Genomic DNA, 25,046 nt, shown 5'->3' with positions numbered 1-25,046 from the left:
CAGAGCCGCGCGCACGCGGCGAGGGAGATCGTCGAGACGCCTTTGATTTCGGACTTGGTTTGGCTCATGAGGAAGTCGCCCTGGCGCGCGAAGTCCGGGTGCTTCGGGTGCCATGGCGGCAAGATGTTGAAGAAGCCCTCCATGGTCTCGTCGAAGGTCGGCGCCACGCGCACCTCCGGCGCCTCCGGACAAGCGCGGACCTGGGCAGGAAAAGGGTGCGAAATTCCCAACTTCAAAGGCTCCTATCTCGGTCGTTTTCCGCTCGTTTCGGCTGATTTTTGGACGAGCGATCATCTCTCGGAGCGCTCTCGAAGCGCGGGTGCTGTTTCCGAAACGCGCGCGCGCGGAACACTCACGTTGAAGCGACGTTGAATCACCCTTTTGCTGCCCTGGCGCGGACGCGTTCGGTCTCCAGTACGTAGAAGAGCTCCTGGCGCTTGTCGGGGCGGAGAGAGTCGACGCAGGCAACGAGGGCCGCGGTCTGGAAGGCCTCGCGGGCCTCGGGGCTCGCGCCGCCCGCGTGGCCGAAGATGAGGAACGACTTGACCAGGTCGCCGGCGCGGGCCGCGTCGACGGCGAGGTCCGAGGGGTAGTCCTCGCGGTAGAGCGTGTCGTCGCCGACGTCGACGCCGCAGATCGTCACGCGCCACTTGCCCTCGTCGAGGCGCACGACGTCGAAGTCGGCCGTCGCGTAGCGGTGGAGGCAGGAGGTGATGTCCGCGACGCCGGACAGGACGCCCGCGGCCTCGCAGTTGACCATGGAGAACGCGGGCGCCGTGAGGACGGCGTAGAGCACGGGCATCAGGTCGTGCACGTTCACGCCCTCGAAGGGCAGGCCCATGCTCTTGAGCCCCGCGGCGACGAGGCCGAGGATGCTGATGCCGCGCGGCGTCTCCATGTCGAGGTCCTCGACGTCGCACGGCAAGAACATGATCACTGCTATCATCTGCCGGCCGCCGAGCGCGTCCTGGCCCAACGGGAAGAGCACCAGGTACTTGTGGTCGAGGTCCGTCGCCGTCGTCACCTCGGGCTCGAGGATGTAGAGGCGAAGGCAGTGGAGGAGGAACGCGCGCGAGCAGAGCAGCGCAACGCGGCCCGCGAGGCTCGCGAGGACGCGGTCCCCTGTTTCGACGAAAGTGGAGCTTTTTACCCGATTTTTGCAGTTAAAAATCTTCGTGATAGTTGGGAGGATCGAAAGGCAGAGGTGATAACCGACCGTCGTTTGGAAGTGGGTGAGAAGCGTAGGGACAAATTCGTCCATCACCCGCAGGCCCGCGACGCCGTCCCGCGCGGCCTTCGCGCGCGCGAGCAAGTAGCGATGAAAGTCACAACGGCCGAAGCCGTGCCAGCCAATCCATCTACGGCCCAACACGGCCAGTGACATGCGCTTGCGCGCTATTTCCGCCCAGCCTTCCTCGGAGAGCGAAAGGAGGGCGGTGGCCTTTAGTGTAATCAGCTCCCTGCATGGCACTGAGCCGAGAGTGTGCGTGAAGGCCACCGCCACCATCAGGCTTAAGGGGTAGCGCAGCTGATAGGTGCGACTTCCCAATTTTATCCGCCAAGGCTCCGCGAGCGGGCCCCGATGCTCGCCGCAAGCACGAAGCATCGCCACACACGATTTTTTGCCACCCGGATCTCAGGCTGACCTGGGCTGAGCCTGCCAGTGGGCTCGACGAAGCACCCACCACAAAGCCCCGGGCTGGAGCTCGGGCTGCGGGTCCAGGCTTGGGGCACCGGGCATGCACCAGTCCACCGTGGCACAAAGGGGTTCGTAATCGCCCCTGGAGCCGTCACATGACGTCGCATGCGCGCACATAAACGGCGCGGGTCGCGGCCGCGTGGGCGGGGTTGATTTTCGCGCAAGTTGACGGCCCACGGACGCGAATCGACCCCGCCGGAGCCCGAGCGGTCCAGCCGACGGCGTCCTCGATCGCCATCCGCGAAAAGCGGCTGTTCCAGGCCTGGCGACGCCTCCCCTGGCGCCACGGGACACGTCGTCGGTGGCCGATCGGACCGGGAGCGGCACGCCGTGGCGCCGCGACGATTAGTGCCCCCGAGCCCCCGGGCGACGCCGGGAGTCGTACCGGCCGAGGCACCTGTCGAGATCTCGCCTCGGCGCATCGCAGCCGCGCGCGCGCGACTCCGTCCGGACGAGCGCCCGCTTCGCGGCCGCGGACGCCGCGCGGTCGTCGTCCGCGGCGTCGAGTCGTCGGCGCCCCCGAGCTAGGCGATGTAGAGCAAGCCCATGGCCGTCTAGTAGTAGCAGGCGTCGTCGCGGTCGTCGTCCCAGTCGTCGCGGAGACTGGACCGCGGCGCGCTCCGGCCGCCGTCGTACGCGGTGCAGAACTCGTCGCTTGCTGTGGTACTCGTCGCCGATGAAGGACGCGCCGGCCTGCGCCGCGGGCCGCTTCAGCGGCGCTGGCGCGACGTACTGCGGCCTCTGCCCGAGCGGCCAGACGTCCGGCGAGGGGTCGAGCGGCCGCGTGCCCGTCGACGCGGGGTCGCGCGCGGCCGGCGACGGCGAGGTCCGTCGTCTCGCAGGTCACCGACGGCGCCAAGGCATAGGCGCCGTCCTCGCGCGGGATCCCGCGGATCGCGTCGAGCACCCGCGCGTCCGGCGACCGCCGCGCAGCGCTCAGGCGCCGCGAGCTCGTCGGCGACGCGCTGCTGCATCCTCTGCGTCGTCGCGAGCTCCGCCGCCGACGCGTGCGCGTTGCACCGATGCTCGCGAGTACATCGAGGAGCGCGTCGTCGAAGCGATGGCGCTCCGCCTCGAGCGGCGCGCAGCAGCAGAGGCGAGGCGCTGCGGCGGCGCACCTCGTCGCTGCGCGTCGCGCCGAGCACGTCGTTGCCGACCTTGACCTCGAGCGGCGCGCAGCGCAGCAGAGGCGAGGCCCAGCACTGCATCTGTGCGCACGCGCTGACGACGCGGGCCATGTCCTCGGCGCTGCGAGGTGACGTCGGCATGCTCCAATTGCATGCTCTCACAGTTTTTCACGTTTTGTGCAATTTTGTGGTGAAACGCGCCGCATTGGCGATATCGACGAGCTCCTCGCCGCGTGGCGCCCGCCGCACGCGCGCGCCCGGTGGCCCCGGGCCCCGGAGACGCACGCTCGCACGCCCGCTCGCGTCCGGCGAGCCCGGGAACACGCCTCGGAGACGGGCCGACGGCCCAGGGAGCTCACGACGACTCCACGGCGAGCTCCACGATGGGCGACGTGGACGTGAGCGCCCTCGCCGCGGAGCGCGAGCTCGCTTTACTACGACGCTTCGGGCAACCCGTGGTCGAAGAGCAGCTGCCCGGGACGCGCGCGGTGCGCTGCGTCCTCGACGACCGCGGCGTCGGCGTGCTTTCGACGCACCTGTCGTTCTTCGAGGAGGCGTCCGGCACGGCCGCCATTCGCGAGGTCCTCGACGACCCAGCGTTGCACGGGTCGTTCGATAGCCTCGTCAAGATGCAGACGACGAGGCGCGAGACCAACCGCGTCTACGCGGAGGGCTGGCGCGACGTCGAGAACGGCGTGCGCTGGACGGCGAACAAGGTCGTCGAGGAGTTCCCGGCGGTGTTTCCGTACCCCGTCCACGTGCATCGCCGGCTCCGAGGACTCACAGTGCGCAAGCCGGATCCTCCGAGGGGAAGCCGTGACGTTTTGACTTTCTTGCCGGCCGATGTCCGCGACCTCGCGGAGAAGCTGGGGGCGATGCCGGAGAGCGAGCAGAGCAGCAAGTACCGCGGGGTTCACCGGGCTCAGGACAGGTGGTATTATGCGACGGTGGCTTTTAAGGGCCGGGTGGAGCACGTCTACAGCGGCCGCCGCGAGATCGACGCGGCGAAAGCCTGGGACAGACGCGCGCGCGCGCTCGGCAAGCCCGGGCCATACAATTTCGACTATGTCGCGCCCGCGCCAGGGCTTCGCGCGGAACTCTTCGACAACCTCGTGGCCGAGCCGCTCCCCAAGAGCGCCGAGCCCGCCGGCGAGCTCGCGCGCGCGGCCGACGCGGACCGCTCCGAGGACGCCGCGGGCCCCGACGGCGGCGACGACGCGCCCGACGCCGTGGGCGCGCGCGCGGCCGACGCGGACCCGCGGGCGGGCGAGACCTGGCGCTTCAAGTGCCACTGCGGCGTGGACTGCCAGGACTTCGACGACGGCGAGGCGATGTGGCAGTGCGAGCAGTGCGAATCGTGGCAGCACGCGCGGTGCGCTATGCCAAGTTGTATGCACCGCATCTGTCCCGATCCATACTTCTGCCGCGAGTGCGCGCCCATCGTCGCGCAGAAGCGGCCGGCCCCGCCGGCGGGGCCGCCGCCCGAGCCCGAGAAGTCGCCGTACGAGAAGGAGCGCGACGCGCGCATCGCGCGGAACGCGGACTTCCTCGCGAGCCTCGGCCTCGGCGGCGGCCTCGCGCCCACGGAGGAGAAGAAGAAGAAGACCGTGAAGAAGCGCAAGGCCGAGTCGCAGGAGCCCGCGCGGAAGAGCTCGCGGCTGGCGGAGGAGGCAGAGCGGCGGCGCGACGCCGTCGCCGAGGCCCAGGCCGCCGCCGCGGAGGCGCGCGCCGCGCGCAAGCAGCGCATCCTCCAGGGGCCGCTCGTGCGCTACGTCGCGACCTTCGAGCGCTACCTGCTCGCGTCGGCCGCCGGCCCGGACACGATCGACGACGACGATGACGACGCCGAGCGCGACGCGGCCGCCGCGCCGCCGCCGCCCGTCGTCCACCCGCACGGCCCGCCCACGCTCCGCAAGGTCTACCTCGTCCCCGACGCGCAGCGCGAGTGGGCCCCCATCGACGGCGTCGCCCCGCCCCAGGACGACGACGCCCGCGCGGCCGTCCTCGCGCTCCGCGCGGAGCCGGCCGCCGCCGCGCCCGCGCCCGCGCCGCCCGCCGCGCCCGCGCTCACGGCCGCGCCGCCGACGCCCGCCGTGGCCGCCGCGCCGGTCGCCGCCGCGCCCGCGCCCGCGCCGTCCGCCGCGGCCGCCGCCGCCGCGCTCGCCGCCGCCGCCGAGCGCGACGCGAAGAAGCGCCAGGCCGAGGCCGCCGCGCCCGCGCCGAAGAAGCCCAAGGCCGCCCTGACCGACGCCGATCTCGCGGCGGCGAAGGCGCTCGTCGCGGCGTGGAACGCGGAGGAAGACGCGTGGAAGGTGGTCAAGGCGGTCCTCGCCGAGGTCGTCGGCAAGACGAAGCTCCAGGCGGCGCTCGACGAGGCGAACGCCGCCCACTCGCGCGCCCGCGTGTCCCTCGCCGCCCTCCGCAAAGCGGCGTCGACGCGCGTCAAGGCCGCGGCCAACAAGCTCAAGAAGGAGAGCGTCCCCGCCTAGGCATCTAGTCGCACGCGCGTGCTAAAGGCCGCCCGAAGCCCGCGCCGACGACGTAGGCGGCGAACATCGCCGAGTGCGAGGCGTGGGCCGTCAGGCGCCGCTCGGCGCGAAGCTCCACGTCGCGGGCGAAGCCGCCGCAGGCGAAGCCGTCGTCGACCTCGTCCACGCGGACGAGTCCCGCGAAGGGGTCGACGCGCTCCCCGACGCGCGCGTCGGCCCCCAGGTCGACGTCGCGGGCGCCAACGCGGCCCACGAGGGGCAGCAGCAGCGCGGCGCCGTCGACCTTGACCTCCGCGGCCACGAAGCCCCACGGCTTCCTCGCGACCGCCGCGCCTCCGCGAGAGCGCGTCCGCCGGCCGGTACCCGACGGCGACGTCGGCGACGGGCGAGCCGACGTGAGTCCTCGATGTGGCGGCGGCGCGCGACCACGGCCGGGGCGGCAACGAGCACGTCGTCCCGAGGCGCACGGACAGGACGCCGCCTTCCTCGACGCCGTCAAAGACTGCGTCGCGCAGCCCAGGTAGCCGGACGCCCGCGCGCGCGACCGCTGCGGCATGACGTCTTCGCAGCACTGCCACGCGTGGTCGTCACGGACCGCCTGCTGCCTCCGCCGCGGTGCGGCGCCAGCTGCAGCGCCGCGAGCCGCGAGCGCGCCGACGCGACGTAGTCGGCCGCGGCCGCGCCGGCCTGTCCGAGCACGCGCCTGGCATCCCGAGCGTCGCGCTGCTCGCGCGTCGGCGCGTCGCGCGCCGCGCGTCGCGCGCCGCGCGTCACGACGCGTCCATGCACGTGTAGAGCGGCGCGAGGTGGCCGCCGAATCTGCCGCCGCCGGCCTAGCAGAGGCCGAAGCAGAGCACGGCGCCCGCGGCAGCGACCGCGAAGTGCTCGCGGCACCTCGTCGCGCAGCAGATGCGAATACTCTCGCAGCATATCTAACGATTCAATGCTGCATGTCGACGCAGCACTAGGAGCACGCATCGGGGCGCGGAGAGCCGCTCGTGAGAAGACCTGGGAGAGGACGGGCAAGCTGAAGCGACGTTGCCTTCGCTTTTGCCCGGGGCATGGCCGCGTGACGGTCGCCACGCGCTGGCGATCTACCCAGCCTTTTGTTTGGTGCCTCGCGCGGCCCACTCGTCCGGGGGCGCGGTGAATCGACGCGCTTCGTGTCGCAGCAGACGTCGTCACCTCATGAAATCGGGTGACTGCCCCGGCGGGCGCGCCACGGCGCTGGCAGCCGGACGGGTCGCCGCCGATGCGGGCGCGAAGACCGGCTGCGCGCGAGCCGCACGCGGAAGCCTCGTCCAGCGGAGCGCATCGCGCCTATAAGCGCCTAATTGACAGATTTGTCCCCGGCCAGCCCTCTACTGCTTCATCGACTAAAGTCGGCGACGATCAGTGTCGCTCATCTCGGACAGGCTAAGGTCGCGCGGCGGCGTCCGACACGCGTGGGTGGGCCGCTGAGAGATGCTCGTGATGACCGGAAGACTGCTCGGCGCGCGCGGCGAGACGAGACGCGCCGCTGCGGGCACCCGCTGGCTCGCTCGCCCGCCGAAGCAGGGCGACACCAGCTAACTCGCTCCCCCAAAACGCCCTTGACCCCGTCGCCCCCTCCGCAGCTTCGTGTGTACCACCGTCCTCCCGCCTCTCTACACCATGGGTCCCCCTCCGTCCAACGAGCCGCCGAAGTACGTCATCATGCGCGCCGTCGGCGGAGAGGTCGGCTCGGCGTCGTCGCTCGCGCCCAAGATCGGCCCCCTGGGCCTCTCGCCCAAGAAGGTCGGCGAGGACATCCAGAAGGCGACCATGGACTGGAAGGGCATGAACGTGACCGTCAAGCTCACGATCATCAACCGCCAGGCGACCGTCGAGATGGTGCCCTCCGCGAGCGCTCTGATCATCAAGGCGCTCAACGAGCCCGTGCGCGACCGCAAGAAGGAGAAGAACATCAAGCACGACGGCAACATCACCCTCGACCAGGTCATCGAGATCGCGCGGACCATGCGGCCCCGGTCGATGGCGAAGACGCTCCACGGCACCGTCTTCGAGATGCTCGGCACGGCCTTCTCCGTCGGCTGCACGGTCAACGGCGAGGCCCCGATGGACATCATGCAGCAGATCAAGGACGGCGAGCTCGAGTGCCCCCTCGAGTAGGCGCGCCGCCGCGACCCGCGCCGCGTCCGCCCCGTCCGCTCGCGTCGTAACAAGCAGAGTAGAGATCGAGGCTGATTTCACTTTTACGAAGTAGACCAAAAGTGAACTAACAAGGCCTAGGAGATTCTTTTTTTTCCGGCCCGGCAAGGGCTAGGAGATTCTTTTCGATGCGCGCGTTGTACTATCACGCGGGCGCGCCGGGCGCCGTGGCCGCGGCGCGTACGTTGGCACGCAACGTTAGCCATAGTCACTAGAGTATTCGCTGCGGCGGATGCGGGGGGCACCGTGACTGGCGCCGTGCAGCGCGCCTGCCTCGCGCACGCCAGCGCTCGCTGATTTCGTTTTTTCCGCGCTTCAACTTCACTTCAACTTTACGGTAAGTTACCTCCTAGGAGATTCTTTTCGGGGCTGCTGAGCCGTCCAAAAGTGACCTTGGGAGCTCGATCTCTACTAACAAGAAGGATGGCCCGCCATCCGCACTAGCTCGTGTGCCTCTCGCAGGGGAGCGGCGGCGCGCAGGGGGCAGAGAACACGAGACAGGACGAGTAGCAGAAAAAAACAGCCTACTTCGTGTACCCGAGCAGCACGCGCGCGCGCTTGCTGCCGCCGACCTTCTGGATGTCCTCGGGCTTGGCGCGCTCGGGCTTCGCCGCCGCCGCCGGCGGCGGCGGCGCCCGCTCCTCGCGCACCTTCTCCTTCCAGGTCGCGAGGAGCTCCGCGGCGGCGGCGCGGCGGCCGTAGTCGCCGACGTCGCCGAGCTTGAGGAACCGCGCGAGGACGGCGCCGGCCTTGCTCCGCTGGAGCACGCCCGCGTCGACGGGCAGGCGGCGGAGCGCGGCGAGCGCGTCGTCGAGGCGGCCGTGCTGGCGCGCGCAGCCCACGGAGCCCGCGCGGACGGCGGCCAAGAACGGCGCCGCGGCGGCCGTCGCGCGCGCGTCGAGGGACGGCGGCGGCGGCCGCGGGGGCGCCGCGGCGCCCGGCGCGCGCGCCGTCGGGAAGGCGACGCCGGCGGCGCCGTCGCGCGCGCCCGGGAACGCGGCGCCCGACGACGACGCGACCCGCAGCCCCTGGCCCGAGTTGAAGAGCTTGGGCGCCGCGACCCTGGGCGGCGGCGCCGGCGCGCGGGGCCGCGCCGCGGGCACCGTCGGCGGCGCCGGCGCCGGCGCCGGCGCCGCCGCGCCGCGCTTCGCGAAGAGCGCCTTTCGTCGCTCCGCGTTCGCGTCGTCGGCGCGCGGCGCGGGCGGCGAGCGGCCGCGCTTCGCGTCGTCGCGCGTCCGCGACATGAACTGGTGGATGTCGTCGAAGGCGTCGCCGGAGTCGCGCTTGCCCGGGTCCGGCGCGTCCGGGCCCCGGCGCGACGAGCACACGAACGCCGACTTGGCCTCCCGCTTCGCCTCCGCGACGGCGGCGCCGCCGCCGAGCCCGTTGCCGCGGAAAAACGCGCGCAGCCCGTCCTCGGCCTCCTGGAAGGTCGCGGGCGTCTTCAACGAGTCGTCGATCCACTTGGAGAGCATCGCGCGCTTGCCACGGCTCGCGAAGCGCTCGTCGCAGAGGAGCACGGCGCCGAAGTCGCCCTTGTGGCGGATGGCCCGGCCGAGCGCCTGGTTCACGGCCCGCGCGGCCTGCTGGTCGTACCAGGCGCCGCCGGAGAGCCCGTCCCGGTTTTGGCGCTTCTTGTCGTCGAGGAACGACCGCTTGCCCCGGACCTTGCGGTCCCTCGCGGGCGCGTAGGGCAGCCCCGTGACGACGACGCAGCGGCACCTGTCGTCGGCGAAGTCCATGCCCTCGGAGACCTTGCCCCGGCAGACGGCGAGGAGCAGCGCGCCGGGCGCGCCGGGCGCGGCGGCCGCGTCGAACGAACGGATCACGGCCTTCATGTCCGCGGCCTTGCGCGGCTCCGACAGGACGACCTTCCCCGACCGCCGCTCGATGTCGTCGAGGACGCCCGTGCGCTTCCAGGCGCTCAGCGCGTCGTCCATGGCGCCGTAGGACGGGAAGAAGACGAGCACGCCGCCGCGCGGCACCGCCGCCGCGACGCGCGCGACGACGGCGCCGAGGTCGGCCTTGTACTCGGGCCTGGACCGCACGGCCCAGGTGGACTTGAGCGGCCGCGCCGACGGCGCGACGCCGACGACGGCGGCGTAGAGCTGCGTCGCCGCGTCGATGACGTGCGGGTTCTCCAGCACGGAGGGCTTCCGGAGCCCGAGCTCCGCGGCGAAGGACGGCAGCGGGCTCAGCGTGCCCGACGCGAACAAGAGGCTCCGCGCGCCCAGGGCCAGGAGCTCGCTCACGGCGAGCCCCGGCGAGAAGCACCAGTAGCACAGCGCCGCGGGCGCGTCGCCGCCGCCCTCGGACACGTGGACGCGGTAGTACGCGTCGCCCAGCTCTTTCGCATCATCGCCGCCCGCCGGCGGCGCGTCGGCGCCGGGCACGCTGAGCTGGCCGCGGAAGGCCAGGCGCGTCGCGCGCTCGAGCAGCTCGAGCTTCGCGGACGCGTTTTTCGACGCCTCGTCGCCGTCGCCCGCCAAAACGTCCGCGGCGCCCCGCAGGCCGCTCGCGAACCACTCGGCGGCCGCCGCGCAGGTCAGGCCCGCCGGGTGCAAGACCAATTCGTGGAGCCTGCCGCCCCGGTCCTCCAGATAGGCCGCGCCGCCCTCGGGGTCCTTCGTAGGACACGCGACCCGCCCGAGCGCGTCCTCGAGCCCCAGGACGACGCGCTTCAGCTGCAGCAGGCCCTCCTCGCTCGGCAGCTCCGCGTCCAGGCCGCCGTCCTTCGCATCCAAGCTCGCCTTCAGCTGCATCCGGCCGAGCGCGTCGACGCAATGATCCAGCTCGCGCGCGGCGCCGCCGACGTCCGCGGCCGTCAGCTCGAAGGACGCGGCGTCCTCGGCGACGGACGCGACGTTGTGCGCCTCGTCCAGGACGACGATCGTGCCCCGCCAGTCGATGCCGGACGTCGCGCGGTGCCGCTCGTCGAGCACGTAGTTGTAGGGCGCGAAGACGAGGTCCGCGTCCTTCAGGTTCGCGCGCGCGCCAAAGTAGGCGCAGGTGCCCCGCCGCTTGCCGTCGTCGACGAGCTCCTCGATGTCCAGGGCCACGTCGCCAAAGTCCTCGCCCTTGCGCGCCTTCAATTGCTTGTCGAGCTCGTTCCGCAGCGAGCAGCCCCGCGCGGCGCAGAGCGCGCGGCAGGCCTTGTTCTGCGCCGTGCCGCGCAGGCGCTTGACGACGCTGTGGCCGCAGAGATGCTCGCGGCTGCCGATGACGGCGACGCGCGGCGCGTAGGACGACGCCCGCAGCGCCTTGACCGCCTGCGACAGCTGCGCGTGCGTCCGCGACGCGTAGACGACCGCGCGCCGCTCGGGCGGCGGGCCGCCGTGGTCGGCCTTGGCGGTCTGCGCCGGCGCGTGGCGCTTCGCCCAGGCGAGCGTGGACACGAGGAGGCAGAGCGTCTTGCCGGTGCCCGTCGGGCTCTCGAGGATCGCGGACGTGCCGGCGTCGACGGCGCCCAGGGCCTTGTCCATGAAGTCGAGCTGGCAGGCGTAGGGGTCGAAGGGGAACTCGACGGGCGTGTCCCGCACGACGCCGCGCCACTTGGCCGGCGCGCGGGCCGCCGAGACCGGCGCGGACGCGGTCCAGCCGCCGGGCGGCTTGCGATCGGCGCGCGGCGCGTTGTGCGGCTTGAGCGTCGCCGGCTGGCCGCGCGGCGCCTGCCACGGCGGCGGTTTGGCGGCATTGCTCGGCATCGGTGCGGCGCCGCGCGGCATCGGTGCGGCGCCGCGCGGCGCCAGCGGCTTGGCCTCCGTCGACGCCGCCGAGATGTTCGTGAACCGCAGCACGGGCTTCGGCGCGGCGGCCTTCTTCGGCGCGCGCGCGGCCGGCTTCGCTGCGCCGTTGCCGCGCATGCTCGGCCACTGCGGCTTGTCCATGTTTTGTCAAGCAGATTAGGCGTAAATTAGGCGGCCATCATGGTTTTGAACCAAACGATGTTGACATCATCATTGACGGCACCTACGACGGTTTCCGGCGCCGCTCTCCGTGCCAGCGCCTGTGGACCACACCTGGGCGTCGTCTGCTGCTCCAGTACCGCCCGCTAGCCCGACGAGATAACGACCACGCCCGCGTCGAAGTCCTTCGCGGCCCGCTCTTTTAGCTCCCTGCTCCAAAGCGTGCAGCCGATGCAGCCGATGCAACCGGGGATGATGGTGGGTGTGCAAGCAAACCAGCACGTGCTCCGGCAAATAAAAATGATGTTTTCCCTTGGGTTCTCCGCGTCGTCGTTTCCTCCGTTCCTCGAGGGACGCTACTCGCGCGAGGAGTTCAAGGCCGACATCGACTCGATCAACGACATCATACGCTCGGCGATGTTCATCGCCCTGCCCGGCAGGGTGTCCAGGATGTCCAGGCTTTCGGCGCATATGGTCCTTGGGCTGCTCTTTCCGGTCGGCTTGGTCCTTGCCTTAAAAGGAACTACTATCCATGACGACGAAATCGGTATAAGTCTGCAAACTCAGGTGGGATTCGCCATGATTATGCTCCACAACTTGATTCAACTTGGTCTCGGTCAGTACCTCAACCAGAAGGGCGAGAAGGTCCTGCAAGGGGCGCAGCCCCAGTCCGCGGCTCGAGGCGACGAGATCACGAACGTGCCCGACTACGTCGAGGCGCAGCTCGCGCCCAAGTACGCCCGCTTCGGCGCGCACATCCAAGTACGCGCGCTTCAGCGCCCCAACCCACGCGTCGTCATCATGGACCACTGCATCGTCGTGACGGACACGGCCGCCGCGCCGCCGCCGGTGGTCGCTCCCGTCCTGGGAGTCCAGCCCATGGGCATCGTCCAGCCCGCGATGCCCCTCGCGCAGCCGCCGCCGACGCCGCCGCGGCGGTCGTTCCTCTCGAATCTGTCGCCCTTCTCCGCGTCCGCGCCGCCCGCGCCGCGCGACGTCGAGGCGCCCCCGAACCCCCTCGCGTCCGACGCGGCGAAGACGCCGACGGACCGCCTCCTCGAACTGAAGCAGATCCACGCGCTCGGGCTCATCAGCGACGCCGAGATGCAGGCGAAGCGCGACGCGATCCTCAAGGACGTCTAGGGGGCCGCCGCCCGCGGCACGCGCGGCGGCCCTAGAGACGGAGCATCGATCGGCAATCCCCGCGCCTCCCGCGACCCCGCGCGCGTGGTGGCATGGTAAGGGCGGGGCGCGGCGCGCCTCGGGTGGCCCCTCCTAGGTGGCCATGGCGCTTCGCTTGCGCTTCGCGCGCGCGTCCGCGAGCCAGGCCTCGATCTTGGCCTTGAGGTCCGGGAGGGGCGTGACGTCCTTGGGCTCCATGGGCGTGCGCGAGAAGGGGTCCGTGAGCTCGTTGAGGAGGTGCTGCTGGATCGTCGAGTTGTCGACGACCTGGCCCGACGGCAGCGCCACGGGGTCCGTCATCATCGCGCACGTCAGCGGGTCGACGAACTCGTCGGGCGCGTCCTCCTCGATGCCGTCGTCGAGCGCCGCCGCGTCCTTCGCCGACGCCGCGGCGACGGCCAAGGCGTCCAGGTTCGCCAGCGACGCGTCGTCGAGGCCGCGGATGCGGCGGAGCGTCGCCTCCGTCTTCGGAAGCAGGTCCGGCTGGTAGTAGCCGCTCTCGGCGAGCGCGGCCGCGAAGTTGGGCGTTTGTGCGAAATGCGTCGCGATGCGGCCCACGCGCGAGAGGATGTCCTTGGGGTCGAAGCCGTACTTCTCCGGGTGCTCGATCTTGATGTCCATGGACCGGCGGCCCGTGAACGCGCGCATCACGGAGAGCAGCATGCCCGCGAGCCGCGGCCGGAGCGAGTCGAGCGCGAACGCGTCGCTGACGACGGAGTCGCCCGTGAGCAGCTCCACGAGGCCCAGCGTCTCCGTGCACAAGCGTAGATCGGAAGTCAGGTAGCGCTCCGCCTCCTGGTGCCGCTCGTCGAGCTCCTGCCGCCGCTGCTCGCCCGCGTTCTCGTAGTCGCGGCGCAGCTCCAGCAGCTGCGGGTCGTTGCCCGGGTTGAGCACGCCCGTGCGCACCTGGTGGTCGCGGATCGCCGGCAGCTTCTCCATCGTCGCCGCGACGAGGCGGTTCGTCTCGTTGAGCAGGCCGTTGGCGAAGGTCACGAACGCGCGCTCGTCGCGCGTTAAAGCGTGGAACGAGCCGCGGTGCGCCGGCGACGCCCACAGATGCTTCACGAGCGCCGCGACGCGGAGCCGCGCCGCCGTGACGTCGTAGAAGCCGAGGTGCTCCGCGTCGCCGAAGAGCCAGAGCAGCGCGGGCGCCAGGTCCGCCAAATCGCCCGTCGGCGGCGCGAGCAGCAAACCGACGTTCGCGTCCGACGCCGCCGACGCGCCGCGGTGGCGGCCGTCGTGCTGCGCGTCGCGGGGCAGGTAGCACTCGTAGAGGGCCTGGGCGAGCTTGTCGCGGCAGTGCGGCGACCGGACGACGCGCTCGCGCGCGCCCAAACACCGCGCGACGAGCTTGAGCAGGTCGTCGAGCGGCGGCGACCGCTTCACGGCCAGGGGCCGGAACTTGGCGAGCGTCGACGGCAGGTCCGCGACGTCCTCGAGGAAGAACTCGGGGCACTTGCGCAGGTCGTCGTCGCTCAACGACAACAGCCAGCGGCACGCGAGGCCGCAGAAGCTCAGCGCGTCGTCGACCGTCGTCTCCTCCAGCAAGGACGCCTCCGCGATGACGTGCGCCGCCTGCTGCTCGAGGATCTGCGGGTGGTCGTGGCCGTGGCGGTGCGCCATGTGGCCCAGGCGGTCCGCCATGTCCTCGTGGCGCCGCAGCTCCGCGCAGAGCCCGAGGTGCATCGCGCGGAACCTGTGTGGAAATCAACCAGTGGAATGCCCTGTCCAACAAAAACTTCAAACCTCGCTATCTCGATCAAATCGAAGTCGATTCGGCTGATTTTTGGACGAGTCGATTGCTCTTGTCGAGTTCTCGAAGCACAGCCGAAGAGCTTGTGTCAAAACATTCGAATACGCGCGCATTGAAGTCGGATTGAAGATTTGATTTCCACACGGCTCGGAACGCGAGGAAGAAGACGACGGTCACGAAGTGGAAGTCCGCGTCCGCCGCGGGCTCCTTGGACATCGCCAGCGCCGCCTTCAACGCCGCGTCGTCGTCGTCGTCGTCGTCGTACATGTCGTCGTCGGACTCGGCCGTCGTGTCCATGGCGTCGGCGCTCGGCTGCTCGCCGGACGCGTAGACGCGCGTGAGGTCGTCGGGATACGCCGCGCGGCCCAGCGCGCTCCGGCCGAGGAAGTCCAGGTTCCGCGCCACGTTCGCCTCGCGGTCCGCCTTGCCGATGACCGGGCGGCAGAGGCGCAGCAGGCACCCGCAGGCGTTGAGCCGCGTCGCCGCCGACGGCACCTTCCGCGGGTCGAGTTGCATCGCGTTCGCGTCCTTCGAGCGGCTCAGCAGCGCCGCGAACCACGACGTGCACGCGTCGCGGGACGTGGGCCCGTTCTTGACGAGCGCGTCCACCAAGTTGCCCGCGGCGTCGCGGGCGACGCGCGCCCGGCCGCCGAGCTGGGCGAGCGAGCCCTCGACGGCGCCGCCGCGCCGGTTCCGTAATAAGCCCGCGAGCTCCGACCGCGCGGTCGCGTCCGCCGGGTCCGCGCCGCCGAGGCGCATGACCATGCCCAGCGCCGTGCCCTGCTCGAAGGCCGCGCCGCCGTTCGCCGCCGCCGCCGCGGCCATGGCCTGGAGCAGACCGCCGAGCGCGCCGCCGCCGCCGCCGAGGCCCCCGAAGGGGTTCGACGCCGCGTCGATGGCGCCCGGCGCCTCCAGGGGCGGCGACGCGAACATGGAGTGCTGGGCCACGGCGTCGCCGGCGACCTTCTTGCCCCCGGACTGGAGGAAGGCCGCCAGCGCGCCGCAGGCCCGCGCGGACTCGCCCTCCGTCGCGCCCTGGGCGCGGAGGAGCGCTACCGCGCCGTCGACGACGGGCGCGGCGACGGCCGCGAGCTTCGCCGGCGCCACGCCCCGCAACGCGACGGCGAGGAACTCGGGCCGCAGCGGTACGCCCTTGGTGCCGCAGAGGCTCGCCGCGAGCGCGCCGCGCGACTCCGCGCTCCGGGGGCCGAGGCTCCCGGGCTCCGCGAGGCACCGCGCCGCGAGGGACGCGCAGGCCTCGCCGGCCTTCGCCGCGGCGTCGGCGCCCTCGGCGTCGCCCCGCGACCGCGCGTTGCGGCCCTCGTCGCGGAGCCGCATGAAGCAGTCGGACAGGACGCCGAGCGCGTCCTCGGACGCCGTCGCGCGCTCGACGCGGAGCGCGAGCGCGCGCTCGCAGTTCGCCGCGCTCAGCTCGGTCGCGCCGCCGAGGTCCGCGGGCCGCGCCTCGAAGATGGACCCGCCGCCCTTGGGGGCGTCGGTCACGGCCATCTTGAGGCAGCGGCGCAGCAGCTTGTCGACGGACCCGAGCCGCTTTCCCGGCGACTCCGCGGGCGCGCCGGCCCGCGGCGACGCTCCGGCCGGGGCCTTACTCGCCGACGGCGGGCGCGGCGACGACGACGCCGCACCGCCGGCGGCGACGGCCTCCTTCCCGAGCCCCGGCGACGGCGGCGGCCGCGGCGACGACACCGGCGGCGGCGCCGGGTCGGCGCTCGGCGGGGTCGCCGCGAGGCGCGCGAGGCGCCGGCGCCGCACCTCCTCGGGGTCCTCCACGTTTTTCGACATGTTTTGGCTCGGTGCGCGCTGCGCGAGGGCCACTGACTCGCGTCGAGTCGAAAGGCGCGCGAAGCGTCGAGTGGCTGATCCGCTGTGCCGTGGCGCCGCTCGAGCGGCGAGCGCGCCGTCCGGACGCCTCGGAGGACGCACCGACGCGTCGGGCCGCGCGGAGGTCGCCGGCTTCCACGAACCCCGTGGTTTTCTTGAAAACGGGCCGGGGCCCGCGCTTACCGGAGGACCCGCGCGCGCCGCGGCCCGCCGGGCCGCGGCCTAGAAGGTGACGGTCTGGGCGTTCTCGTTGCCCTCGTAGGGGGAGACGTAGGGGAGCTGGGGCTGGGACTGCGCGTGCTGCTGGACGTGTCGCATCTCGCCCTCCGGCGGCGGGCCGAGCGACTGGGACGTGTCCGAGAGGAGCTTCGCCGACTGGCTGCGGTCGCCGTTGCCGAGCGCGCGCTTCTTCTTGCCCGGCGCGGACGCGGACGCGGGCGCGTTGAGCTGCTTGACGTTCTCGCGCAGCAGCTTGGAGGCGCGCGCGCCGTTGGACCGCGCGGCCTCCATGACGGCCATCAGGCGGTCCTTCTGGACCTTGATGGCTAGCGCGTTCTGCTTCCGCGTCGCGACCAGCTTCTCCTTGCGCTCCATCATCTCCGTCGTGCGGCGGTCCGCCTCGTGGATCTTGCGCAGGTACTCGAGGCGGCGGTACTCGGCGATGCGGCGGATGCGCTCCACGTTCTCGAGCTTCATCTGGTTCCGCAGGATCTTCTTTTCCCGGACGATGCCGTGCTCGCGGCCGCGCGCCTCGCGCACGCGGCGCACGTTCTCCTCCTCGAGCTCGAAGCGGCCCAGCAGGTCCTCCTTGCGCTGCTCCTCGTCGCGCCTCGCCTGGTTCAGCACCATCAAACGCCGCTGCTCCTGGAGCTCGCCCTGGTGCTGCTGGAGCGTGCGCTCGCGCGCCTGCATCTCCAGGTGCTGCTGCCGTAACTGCTCGTGGTGGGCCTGCTTGGAGAAGAAGTGCTCTTTGCGCTGCTCCTCGACCTTGGCCGCCTGCTGCATGTTGCGCTCGATGCGCGCCTCCATCTGCGCGCGGCGCAGCGACAGCCGCTCGCGCTCCTCCTCGCGCTTCCGCGCCACCAACGCCTGGCGCTCCCGTTCCGCGAGCTCCATGTCGTCCATGCGCCGCTTGATGGCCGCCTGCTGCTCCGCGAGGATGCGCTGCGTCTGGAGCCGGTGCTCCTCGTGCTTCCGGAGCCGCTCCTCCTCGCGCGCGCGCGCGTCCTGCTTCGCCTTCTTCTCCTTGAGCTCGCGCTCGGCGCGCAGGGCGCGCTCGCGCTCGAACATGGACCGCGACGCCGCGAGGCGCCGCGCCTCCTCGTTCTCCTCGGCGGCCTGTTTTTTGGCCTCGCGGAGCCGCTGCTCCTCCGCGACCTGGCGCGCGCGCTTCTCCTTCGTGCGCTTCACGGCCTCCTCCTTGCGCTTGTCCAAGGCCATGCGCCGGTCGCGCTCGGCTTGGATCTCCTGCATCTTCATCTCGAACTGCATCATCTGCTCGAGCTCCTTGTCCTGGCGCTTCCGCATCTTCTGCATGCGCTTCTCCTCCTCGTCCAAAAAGGTCGCGTTCTGCTTCGCCTGGGCGGCGATGATCTGCTGGGGCGTGATTTTGGCCGACCCGCCGCCGCCGCCCGCCGCGAGCTCGGCCTCGCGCTCCTCCTGGTTCACGAGGCGCTTCCGCTCCGCGCGCACGAGGCGCATCATCTCGAAGCGCCGCTGCGTGTAGGTCTCGTGGCGCAATCGCTGCACCGTGGGGTCGATGCCCGCCACGGAGAAGGAGTCGAGGGGCCGGATGCGGAGCACCTCGGGGTTGAGGCCGTGCCGGAGGCACGCCTCGGCGCTCCGCGGCGTGAGCACGATGCGGCTCGGCGCGGGGTTCAGGTCCCCGTTCTTCGTCGAGCTCACGCTCTCCCAGATCTCCTCGATGGTCTGGGCCTTCGCCGCAAGCTTCGCCCGCTTCTTGCTGTCCTTGCCCGACATGACGGCGCGAGGCTGCCCGCGCGCCGCGTCGTCTCGAGGCCTCGAGGCAGCGTGCGCCTTTGGCGCGTGGGTCGCACCGCAATAGCGTGCGCCGCCGCCGCGGAGACCCGCGCCGCCGACCGCCGAGCGAGCACCGCGCGCGACACACCGACGGCGCCAACCAACGCCTGTAGTCGCGCTACCGAGCTAGGTACCGGCCAAGCCTCAATGATATACAGGTCGGCGTTGCAGACAAGGGATGGCCCCTAGGCCTCTATCTCACGTGCTTCCAGGAGTTCCGCGACGGCCGCGACGTAGGTCGGGGGCGCCGCCGCGCGCGCTGCAGACGCGTGGCGTAGACCTCGAATTCTAACCTCGAATGTTACGTCGGGGGCGCGAAGCTCGCCGCGCGCCTACTTCTTCTTGCCCGGCGACTTCTTCGCCTGGGGCTTCTTCTTCTTGCCGCCGATCTGGACCTTGGGCCCGCCCTTGCCCTTGCCCGGCGACTTCTTGGCCGGCTGCGCCTTGCCGCCCTTCTTCTTGACGACGGTCATCGTCTTCGGCTTCTGCCGCTTCGTCGCCGTCGCCTTCTTCGCGGGCGCCTTGTTGGCCGCGCCGGTCTTCTTCGGCGCGAAGGAGATGGTCATCTTCGTGTCCTTGGGCAGCACGAAGTCCTTGATGGACACGGGCCGCGACGTCTTCGTGGGCTCGATGGAGAACGACTTCGGGATCTGCGGGCCGCCCTTGGACGCGGCCGCGCCGCGGGCCGGCGCCTTGCCCGTCTTCGCGCCGCGGCCCTTGAGCGTGACGGCCATCTTCTTCTGCTTCGCCGCCACCTTCTTCTGGGCCTGCTTCTGCACCTGCGCGTTCGACGGCTTCGGGCCGCCGAGGCCGCGGCGGCTGTCCATCTGCTGCTGCCGCTTCGACTTGTTCGCCTGCTGGTTGACCGCGGCCTTCGTGGGCTTCGCCGTCTTCTTCTTCGCGCCCCCCGCCGCCTTCGCGCCGCCCTTGGCGTTCTTCTTCCCCCCGGCGGCGGGCTTCTTCGCGTTCTTTTTCGCCTCGGCCTGGCGCATGCTCACGAGCTCGTCGAGCGACATGTCGACCTTCTCCTCGATGTTCGTCATCGTTTCGGCGCGTGCGGGCGTAGCGTCGAGCGGCTGCGACGGTTGCGCGGGCTGCCACAGCGACGCGCGGCTGAGAGGCTGTTGCGGGCTCTCCGATGCTCGAGCGGAGGATTTTTGAGCGCGCGGGGGGTCCGACCAGGGGTCCGACCAGAGGGGGCCGACCACCAGGCATACACCAGCCACGGCATACACCAGCATAGCAGCCGCATAGCAGCCGCATAGCAGACGCATAGCGGGCGCATAGCGGGCGCATAGCGGGCGCATAGCAGGCGCATAGCAGGCGCATAGCAGGCGCATAGCAGGCGCATACCACCAGCATAGCAGGCGCATAAGACCAGCATAGCAGCCGCATACCACCAGCATAGCAGGCGCATAAGACCAGCATAGCAGCCCACCAGCATACCACCAGCATAGCAGGCGCATACCACCAGCATAGCAGCCGCATACCACCGGCATAGCAGACGCATACCACCGGCATAGCAGACGCATACCACCCGCATACCACCCGCATACCACCAGCATACCACCCGCATACCACCCGCATACCACCCGCATACCACCCGCATAACACCCGCATAAAGCCCGCATAAAGCCCGCATAGCGGGCGCATACTACCAGGCATACCGGCGGTCAACCCCCTCGGGGTCCGACGGCCGGCGGCGCGCGCGGCGGCCGGCGGCGCGGCCCCGCGCGGCCGCACGGCCACGAGAACGACTCTCGACAACGCGCCCGGCGCGACACCCAGCCCCCCCAGAACGACGAGGAAGACCAGCGTGCGGAGTGGCGAGTGACGCGGGGTTCGTCCGCGTCGCGCGGCGCGCGGCGGGTGGCCGCGCCGCGGGCCGGGCGGCGAAGGGGGGACTGAGCGGGGATGGGGCGGGGGTGGGGTGGCGGGCCGCGCCGCCGGGGGGGGGCGCCCGGTCTACTTGGAGCCCTCCTTGAGCGTGAGCGCGATGTTCGACTGGAGGTCGGCGATGCGCTTCGCGTGGGCCTTGTCGTTCTTGTCGAGGGGCACGCGCGAGATGGTGACCCAGGCCGGCGTGAAGATGCCGAGCTCGCCGGCCGTCGCCGCGGAGAAGCCGCAGTGCTCGAGCATGAGCGCCGTGCGGAGCGTGCCCGGCTCCGCGACGCCGATGATCTCGAGGAGTTTGGTGGTGGCCATCGTGAGCTTGCGGCCCCAGTGGCTCGACGTGAGGCGGCTCGGGAGGTCGATGCCCGTCGTGAGCGCCACCCACCAGCCGAGGTGGCCCCGCTCGATCGCGTCCGTGCCCATGTCGTAGGAATCGAGGACCTCGAGGCCCGCGCGCTCGTACTCCTTGATGCGCGCGTCGGGCTTGTTGAGGTTGCGCAGCCCGCCGCCGTACTCCATGCCGCGCTTCAGGTCCATGTGGCGCTCGTTGTCGTAGTCGAACTCGGGCCGGAGCATCCACTGCCAGCCGGCGACGATGCCGCCGGGCTTGACGATCTTCGCGGCCTGCGCGAGCGGCGACGCGCGGTCCTCGGAGTGGCTCAGGGACTCCATGAAGTAGGCCGCGTCGTAGGTCGACGGCAGCATCTGCGCCGGCAGGTCGTTGTAGTCGCCGCGGAGGTATTCCGTGCGGTCCTGGATGTACTGCGGCAGCTTCGCCGTGATCGCGTGCGCGCGCTTGATCTGGTGCTCGCAGATGGTCACGCCCGTCATGTTCGCGCCCGTGAACTCGACGACGCGGCGCATGGGGCCGCCGATGCCCATGCCCAGGTCCGCGACGCGCATGTCGCGCTTCAGGCCCATCGTGAGCACGAAGTTCTGCTCCCAGTAGGCCATGGACCGCTTGAAGGACCAGTCCGGCCGCAGGGGCGCCATGTGGAAGGCGTCGCCCCAGCCGTACTCGAAGAAGTCCGTGATGAGCGTGAAGTAGCGCTCCGTCGCCGCCGCGTTGTTGTTGTCGTCGTGCGCCGGCTGCGCGCCGCCCCAGTCCGTGGCGCCGGCGTAGTAGCGGTCGTAGCGGGCCAGGATGTCCTCGCTCGACATGTCCTTGGCCTCCTTGCCTGCGACGTGGGTGTTGTGATCGCGCGCGCGCGGCAGCGGAAACGAAATTCGACGGGGAATCGCCGCGGCGATGCGGCGGTCGGGCGACGCACCAGGGAAGGCGACATTCTGCAAGTAGTAGCCGGCAGCGATGGCCGTGCCCAATCCGAAGACTTTTCCGAACATGTTGGCTCGCGTCTGTGGGATGCCAAGAGACGACAGCGACGCGCCAAAACACGCGTTTTTTCAGTGGACGCCACGGAATGCTGATGTTTTCCACTGCACGAGTTGTTGCCGTCTTGCAAACTTCGAGCGGCCCGATTTCCTGAGGCGCCGGGCAGCCCAGCCAGCGAGCGGCAACCAATTGTTGCAGCGAGTGGCGAGATCCGAAACAACCACGCGCCGGGCAGCCCAGCCAGCGAGCGAGATCCGAAACAACCACGACCGCAGTCTCCAGCACTCGACACCCGAAAATACCAGCTCGCTCATCTAGCAAAGCACGACCATGATGGAGCCCAACTCGCCGACGCCGCTGACGGCCAAAATCGTCGAATCCGGCGCCACCCAGGAGCATTATTGTGCGTCCTGCTGCTGCAGCATCACGACGCTCTACGCGCCGACGTCGCTGGCGCTCTGCCTCGGGCAGCTGGCCCAGGGCCTGTCGCTCTGCGTCGCGCACCGCAGCGCGTGCTGCGTGCTCCGGGACCACCCCAAGTACGACGAGTTGTTCATCACCGGCGAGGACAAGGACGACGTCTGCTGCGTCGCCGCCGCCGGCGAGTACGCGCTCGTGAAGCCGCTCTTCTTGCTGGGGCAGAAGCCCATCGCGAAGGAGTCGGCGAGCGGCTGCTGCTGCGCGCGGCGCTGCGCGGTTCCCTGCTGCGGCGACAACGCGGACCCCGACGTGCCCTCGAGCTTCGGCTGCTACGGCGCCAAGTGCTGCCTCTGCTTCCCGTTCACCTTCGCGCCCGCGTGCTGCGAGCGCGTCGTGCCGCTCGCGCCCCTCAAGGAGGACGCCGCCTTCGACCCGCTGCCCGCGGCCGTGTCGGACCTGCACCTCATCTGCCACGTGTGCTGCTGCCAGCAGGCCGCCTACGTGCCGGCGACGATCCAGGACGCCTTCGGCGTCGAGGACAAATCGATGTGCTGCTGCCTCACGTCGGACGTGCGGGGCTGCCAGCTCCCGCGGACCGCGGGCGACTACAAGCTGTTCCTGTTCAACGCGGGCCAGTGCCGCTGCGTGCAGCCCCGGTTCGCCTGCAAGGGCAACACGCGGACCTGCTTCGTTTTCTACAAATACGCGCTCCCGCCGAGCGACGAGGTGCCCTGCGCGTGCGTCGTATGCGGAAAGAAGCTCGCGGGCCCGGAGAAGATCAAGGACGACGTGCCCTTCACCTTCGCGAAGATCGCCGCGCCGTCCGCCGAGGCCATGGCCCGCGGCACCAAGGTCGTCTGAAGAGGCTCGGACGAACTCAATTCACACCACAGATTAACAACAACACACACCCCGGGGCCTAGAGGACCATCCGGGGCTCGAGCATGATCGTGTCCTCCTTCGCGAGGTTGAGCTCCTCGATGAGCATCTCCGTCGCGTAGAACGACGCGCCGAAAACCTTGAGCCGGTAGAGCCAGTCCTCCTCGACGCTCCGGTCGAGCATCTCGAGCGCGAGGTGGATGAGCGCCTTGAGCGTGTAGCGCGACTCCACCGTGAGCTCGAGGATCCGCGACGAGCAGACGAGGTCGCGCACGAAGAGCTTGAAGGGCACGCCCTGCGCCGGCGACCGCCGGTGCGCGAACGACACGTTCGCGTCCCTCCGGATGCCGAGCTCGTAGAGCGTCGCGTCGTCGCGGAGCAGCGTTCGGTCCCGGCGGTCGACGTCGCGCAGGCGCCGGTCCGACACGTCCTCGCGCAGCGACCGCCCGAGGCGCTCTTTCACGTCGCGGACGAGCTCCGCCGGGCTCGCGGTGACCTCGACGACGTCGCCGTCGTGTCGATATCGCACGACGATCGTGTCCGAGCCCAGCAAAGAAACGACCTTCCGCGCGTCCTCGGGCTGCATGCCGCAGTCGGTCCAGTCCGCGGGCTCCATCAGGCGCGCGGCGCCGATGTCGATCTCCTGCTCGCGGATCGCCGGGATGGAGTCGCGCAACCCGACCTCCGCGAGGACGCTCGAGAGCTCGCGGCAGCCGACGTCCGTGCCGACGGTCACGACCTCGTCGCCGGCCCCACAAACGCGCGCGCCGTCCGGCGCCTGGCTCATAGCCACGACGTCCAGCAGCAGGTCCTCCATGTCCGGCCGCGCCGCCGCCTCCGCGTCCCAGCAGCGCACCAACGCGTCCCGCAGCGCCGGCGGCGTCGCCAGGGGCAACCGCGGCCGCTCGCCGGACCGCACGCGCAGCGCGACCGCGACCTCGTTGCGCGCGTCGTCGAAGGGCTCGCGCCCGGAGAGCAGCTCCGCCACCAGCACCGCGTAGGCGAAGACGTCCGCGGATTCGCCGCCTCGATCCAGCGCGCCGGCATCCCCGAGCTCCGGCGCCATGTAGCCCGCCGTGCCGCCGTGCGCCGCCGACGCGCGCGTGAACCCCCGCGTGCCGACGACGCGCGCGAGGCCGAAGTCGGAGATCTTCGCGACGCCGTAGCTTCCCAAAAGCACGTTCGCGGACTTGATGTCGCCGTGGACGACCTTGCGCCGGTGCAGGAACGCGACGGCCGCGGCGACGTCCGTGGAGACGGACCAGAACGCGACGCCGAGGCCCGGGAGCGCGTCCCGCGCCCCGAAGCACGCGAGGAGCTCGTCGGGCGTGCCCTTGTGGAGCAGGCGGTGCAGCGACCCGTGGGGCGCGAACTCGAGCACGGCCCAGAGCAGGCCCTCGTCGTCGTCGGCGACGGCGCCGAGCAGCGCGACGACGTTCGGGTGGCGCAGCGCCCGGAGCGCCTTGAGCTCGCGCCGCATGGCGACGGCGGCGTCGTCGTCGTCGACGGAGACCATCTTCACGGCGACGGTCCGCCCGCGCCAGGCGGCGCGCTTGACGACGCCGTGCGCGCCGCGGCCCAGCGGCCGTCCCTTGGCGACGACGACGTCCTCGCGGACGACGGCCGGCGGCGCCTTCACGGACGCGCGCCAGCGGCGCAGCTCCGCGGCGATGCCGCGGTCGACGCCGGCGGGCGGCCCGAGCGCCGCGCCGCAGGCCGGGCAGTCGTCCCGCGTCCGCCGCCAGCGCGCAAGCGCGTCCTGGTCGAAGACCTGGCCACAAGGACCCAAGACGGGCTTCGACGGCACCTCGCGCGTGATGCCGCACGTCGCCGGTGGCTCCGCCGTCGACAGATTGTCGAGCATGGACGTGAGCGACGCCATCAGCGCTGTGTGCGCTTTGATGTGCGCGCTGCGTTGCCGACGGCGGCCGGTGCGGGCGTCGAGGGCTCAGGTACGACCCGCGAGTCCAGGGCACATCGCTCCGAAATCCAGCTTGAAAACAGCAATTGAACGGCAACGACGCACACAAGTGAATTCGCCGCGGGCTCGAAAAAGGGCATGTCGCAGTGCATTAACCCGAGGCCTTTACTCGGCGTCGTCCCGGAACGTCGCGTAGAGCACGTCGGTGTCCGAGCCCGGGAGCTTGCCCTTCTTGATCGTCGCCGGGTCGCGGTCGCGGAGGAGGTCGAGCATGCGGCCGCACGAGTCGGGCTGCTCGTCGCCGACGCGGTGCGCGCAGCAGGGCAGCAGCATGAAGGGCGTCCGCGTGCGCAGCGCGAACGCGACGATGGGC

General features: G+C 70.9%; 6 protein-coding genes across 6 annotated transcripts; 2 read left to right on the top strand and 4 right to left on the bottom strand.

Moving 5' to 3' along the window:
* Positions 1–2,375: 2,375 nt before the first annotated feature.
* Positions 2,376–5,315, top strand: AURANDRAFT_62228 (hypothetical protein; the record flags this gene model as incomplete). Its single annotated transcript, XM_009036323.1, has 3 exons — positions 2,376–2,525; positions 3,177–3,584; positions 3,786–5,315. 3 exons carry the CDS (start codon positions 2,376–2,378, stop codon positions 5,313–5,315), a joined length of 2,088 nt encoding a protein of 695 aa, XP_009034571.1.
* A 1,653-nt stretch (positions 5,316–6,968) lies between these two features.
* AURANDRAFT_22183 (hypothetical protein) lies at positions 6,969–7,466 on the top strand (the record flags this gene model as incomplete). Its single annotated transcript, XM_009036324.1, has 1 exon — positions 6,969–7,466. One exon carries the CDS (start codon positions 6,969–6,971, stop codon positions 7,464–7,466), a length of 498 nt encoding a protein of 165 aa, XP_009034572.1.
* Positions 7,467–8,029: 563 nt separating this feature from the next.
* AURANDRAFT_62227 (hypothetical protein) lies at positions 8,030–11,392 on the bottom strand (the record flags this gene model as incomplete). The annotated part of the gene is made up of 1 exon (XM_009036099.1): positions 8,030–11,392. One exon carries the CDS (start codon positions 11,390–11,392, stop codon positions 8,030–8,032), a length of 3,363 nt encoding a protein of 1,120 aa, XP_009034347.1.
* Positions 11,393–12,697: 1,305 nt separating this feature from the next.
* AURANDRAFT_17271 (hypothetical protein) lies at positions 12,698–12,934 on the bottom strand (the record flags this gene model as incomplete). The annotated part of the gene is made up of 1 exon (XM_009036098.1): positions 12,698–12,934. A coding segment is annotated over one exon (237 nt), but the record flags the coding sequence as incomplete, so codon positions are not given.
* A 7,258-nt stretch (positions 12,935–20,192) lies between these two features.
* Positions 20,193–21,281, bottom strand: AURANDRAFT_21939 (hypothetical protein; the record flags this gene model as incomplete). Its single annotated transcript, XM_009036097.1, has 1 exon — positions 20,193–21,281. One exon carries the CDS (start codon positions 21,279–21,281, stop codon positions 20,193–20,195), a length of 1,089 nt encoding a protein of 362 aa, XP_009034345.1.
* Positions 21,282–23,803: 2,522 nt separating this feature from the next.
* Positions 23,804–24,226, bottom strand: AURANDRAFT_8148 (hypothetical protein; the record flags this gene model as incomplete). Its single annotated transcript, XM_009035925.1, has 1 exon — positions 23,804–24,226. A coding segment is annotated over one exon (423 nt), but the record flags the coding sequence as incomplete, so codon positions are not given.
* Positions 24,227–25,046: the final 820 nt, after the last annotated feature.

This window comes from Aureococcus anophagefferens (assembly GCF_000186865.1).
Source record: "Aureococcus anophagefferens unplaced genomic scaffold AURANscaffold_4, whole genome shotgun sequence".
Classification (NCBI taxonomy): domain Eukaryota; class Pelagophyceae; order Pelagomonadales; family Pelagomonadaceae; genus Aureococcus; species Aureococcus anophagefferens.
Note: the sequence above shows the minus strand (reverse complement) of the source record. Positions and strands in the feature narration are given on the sequence as shown.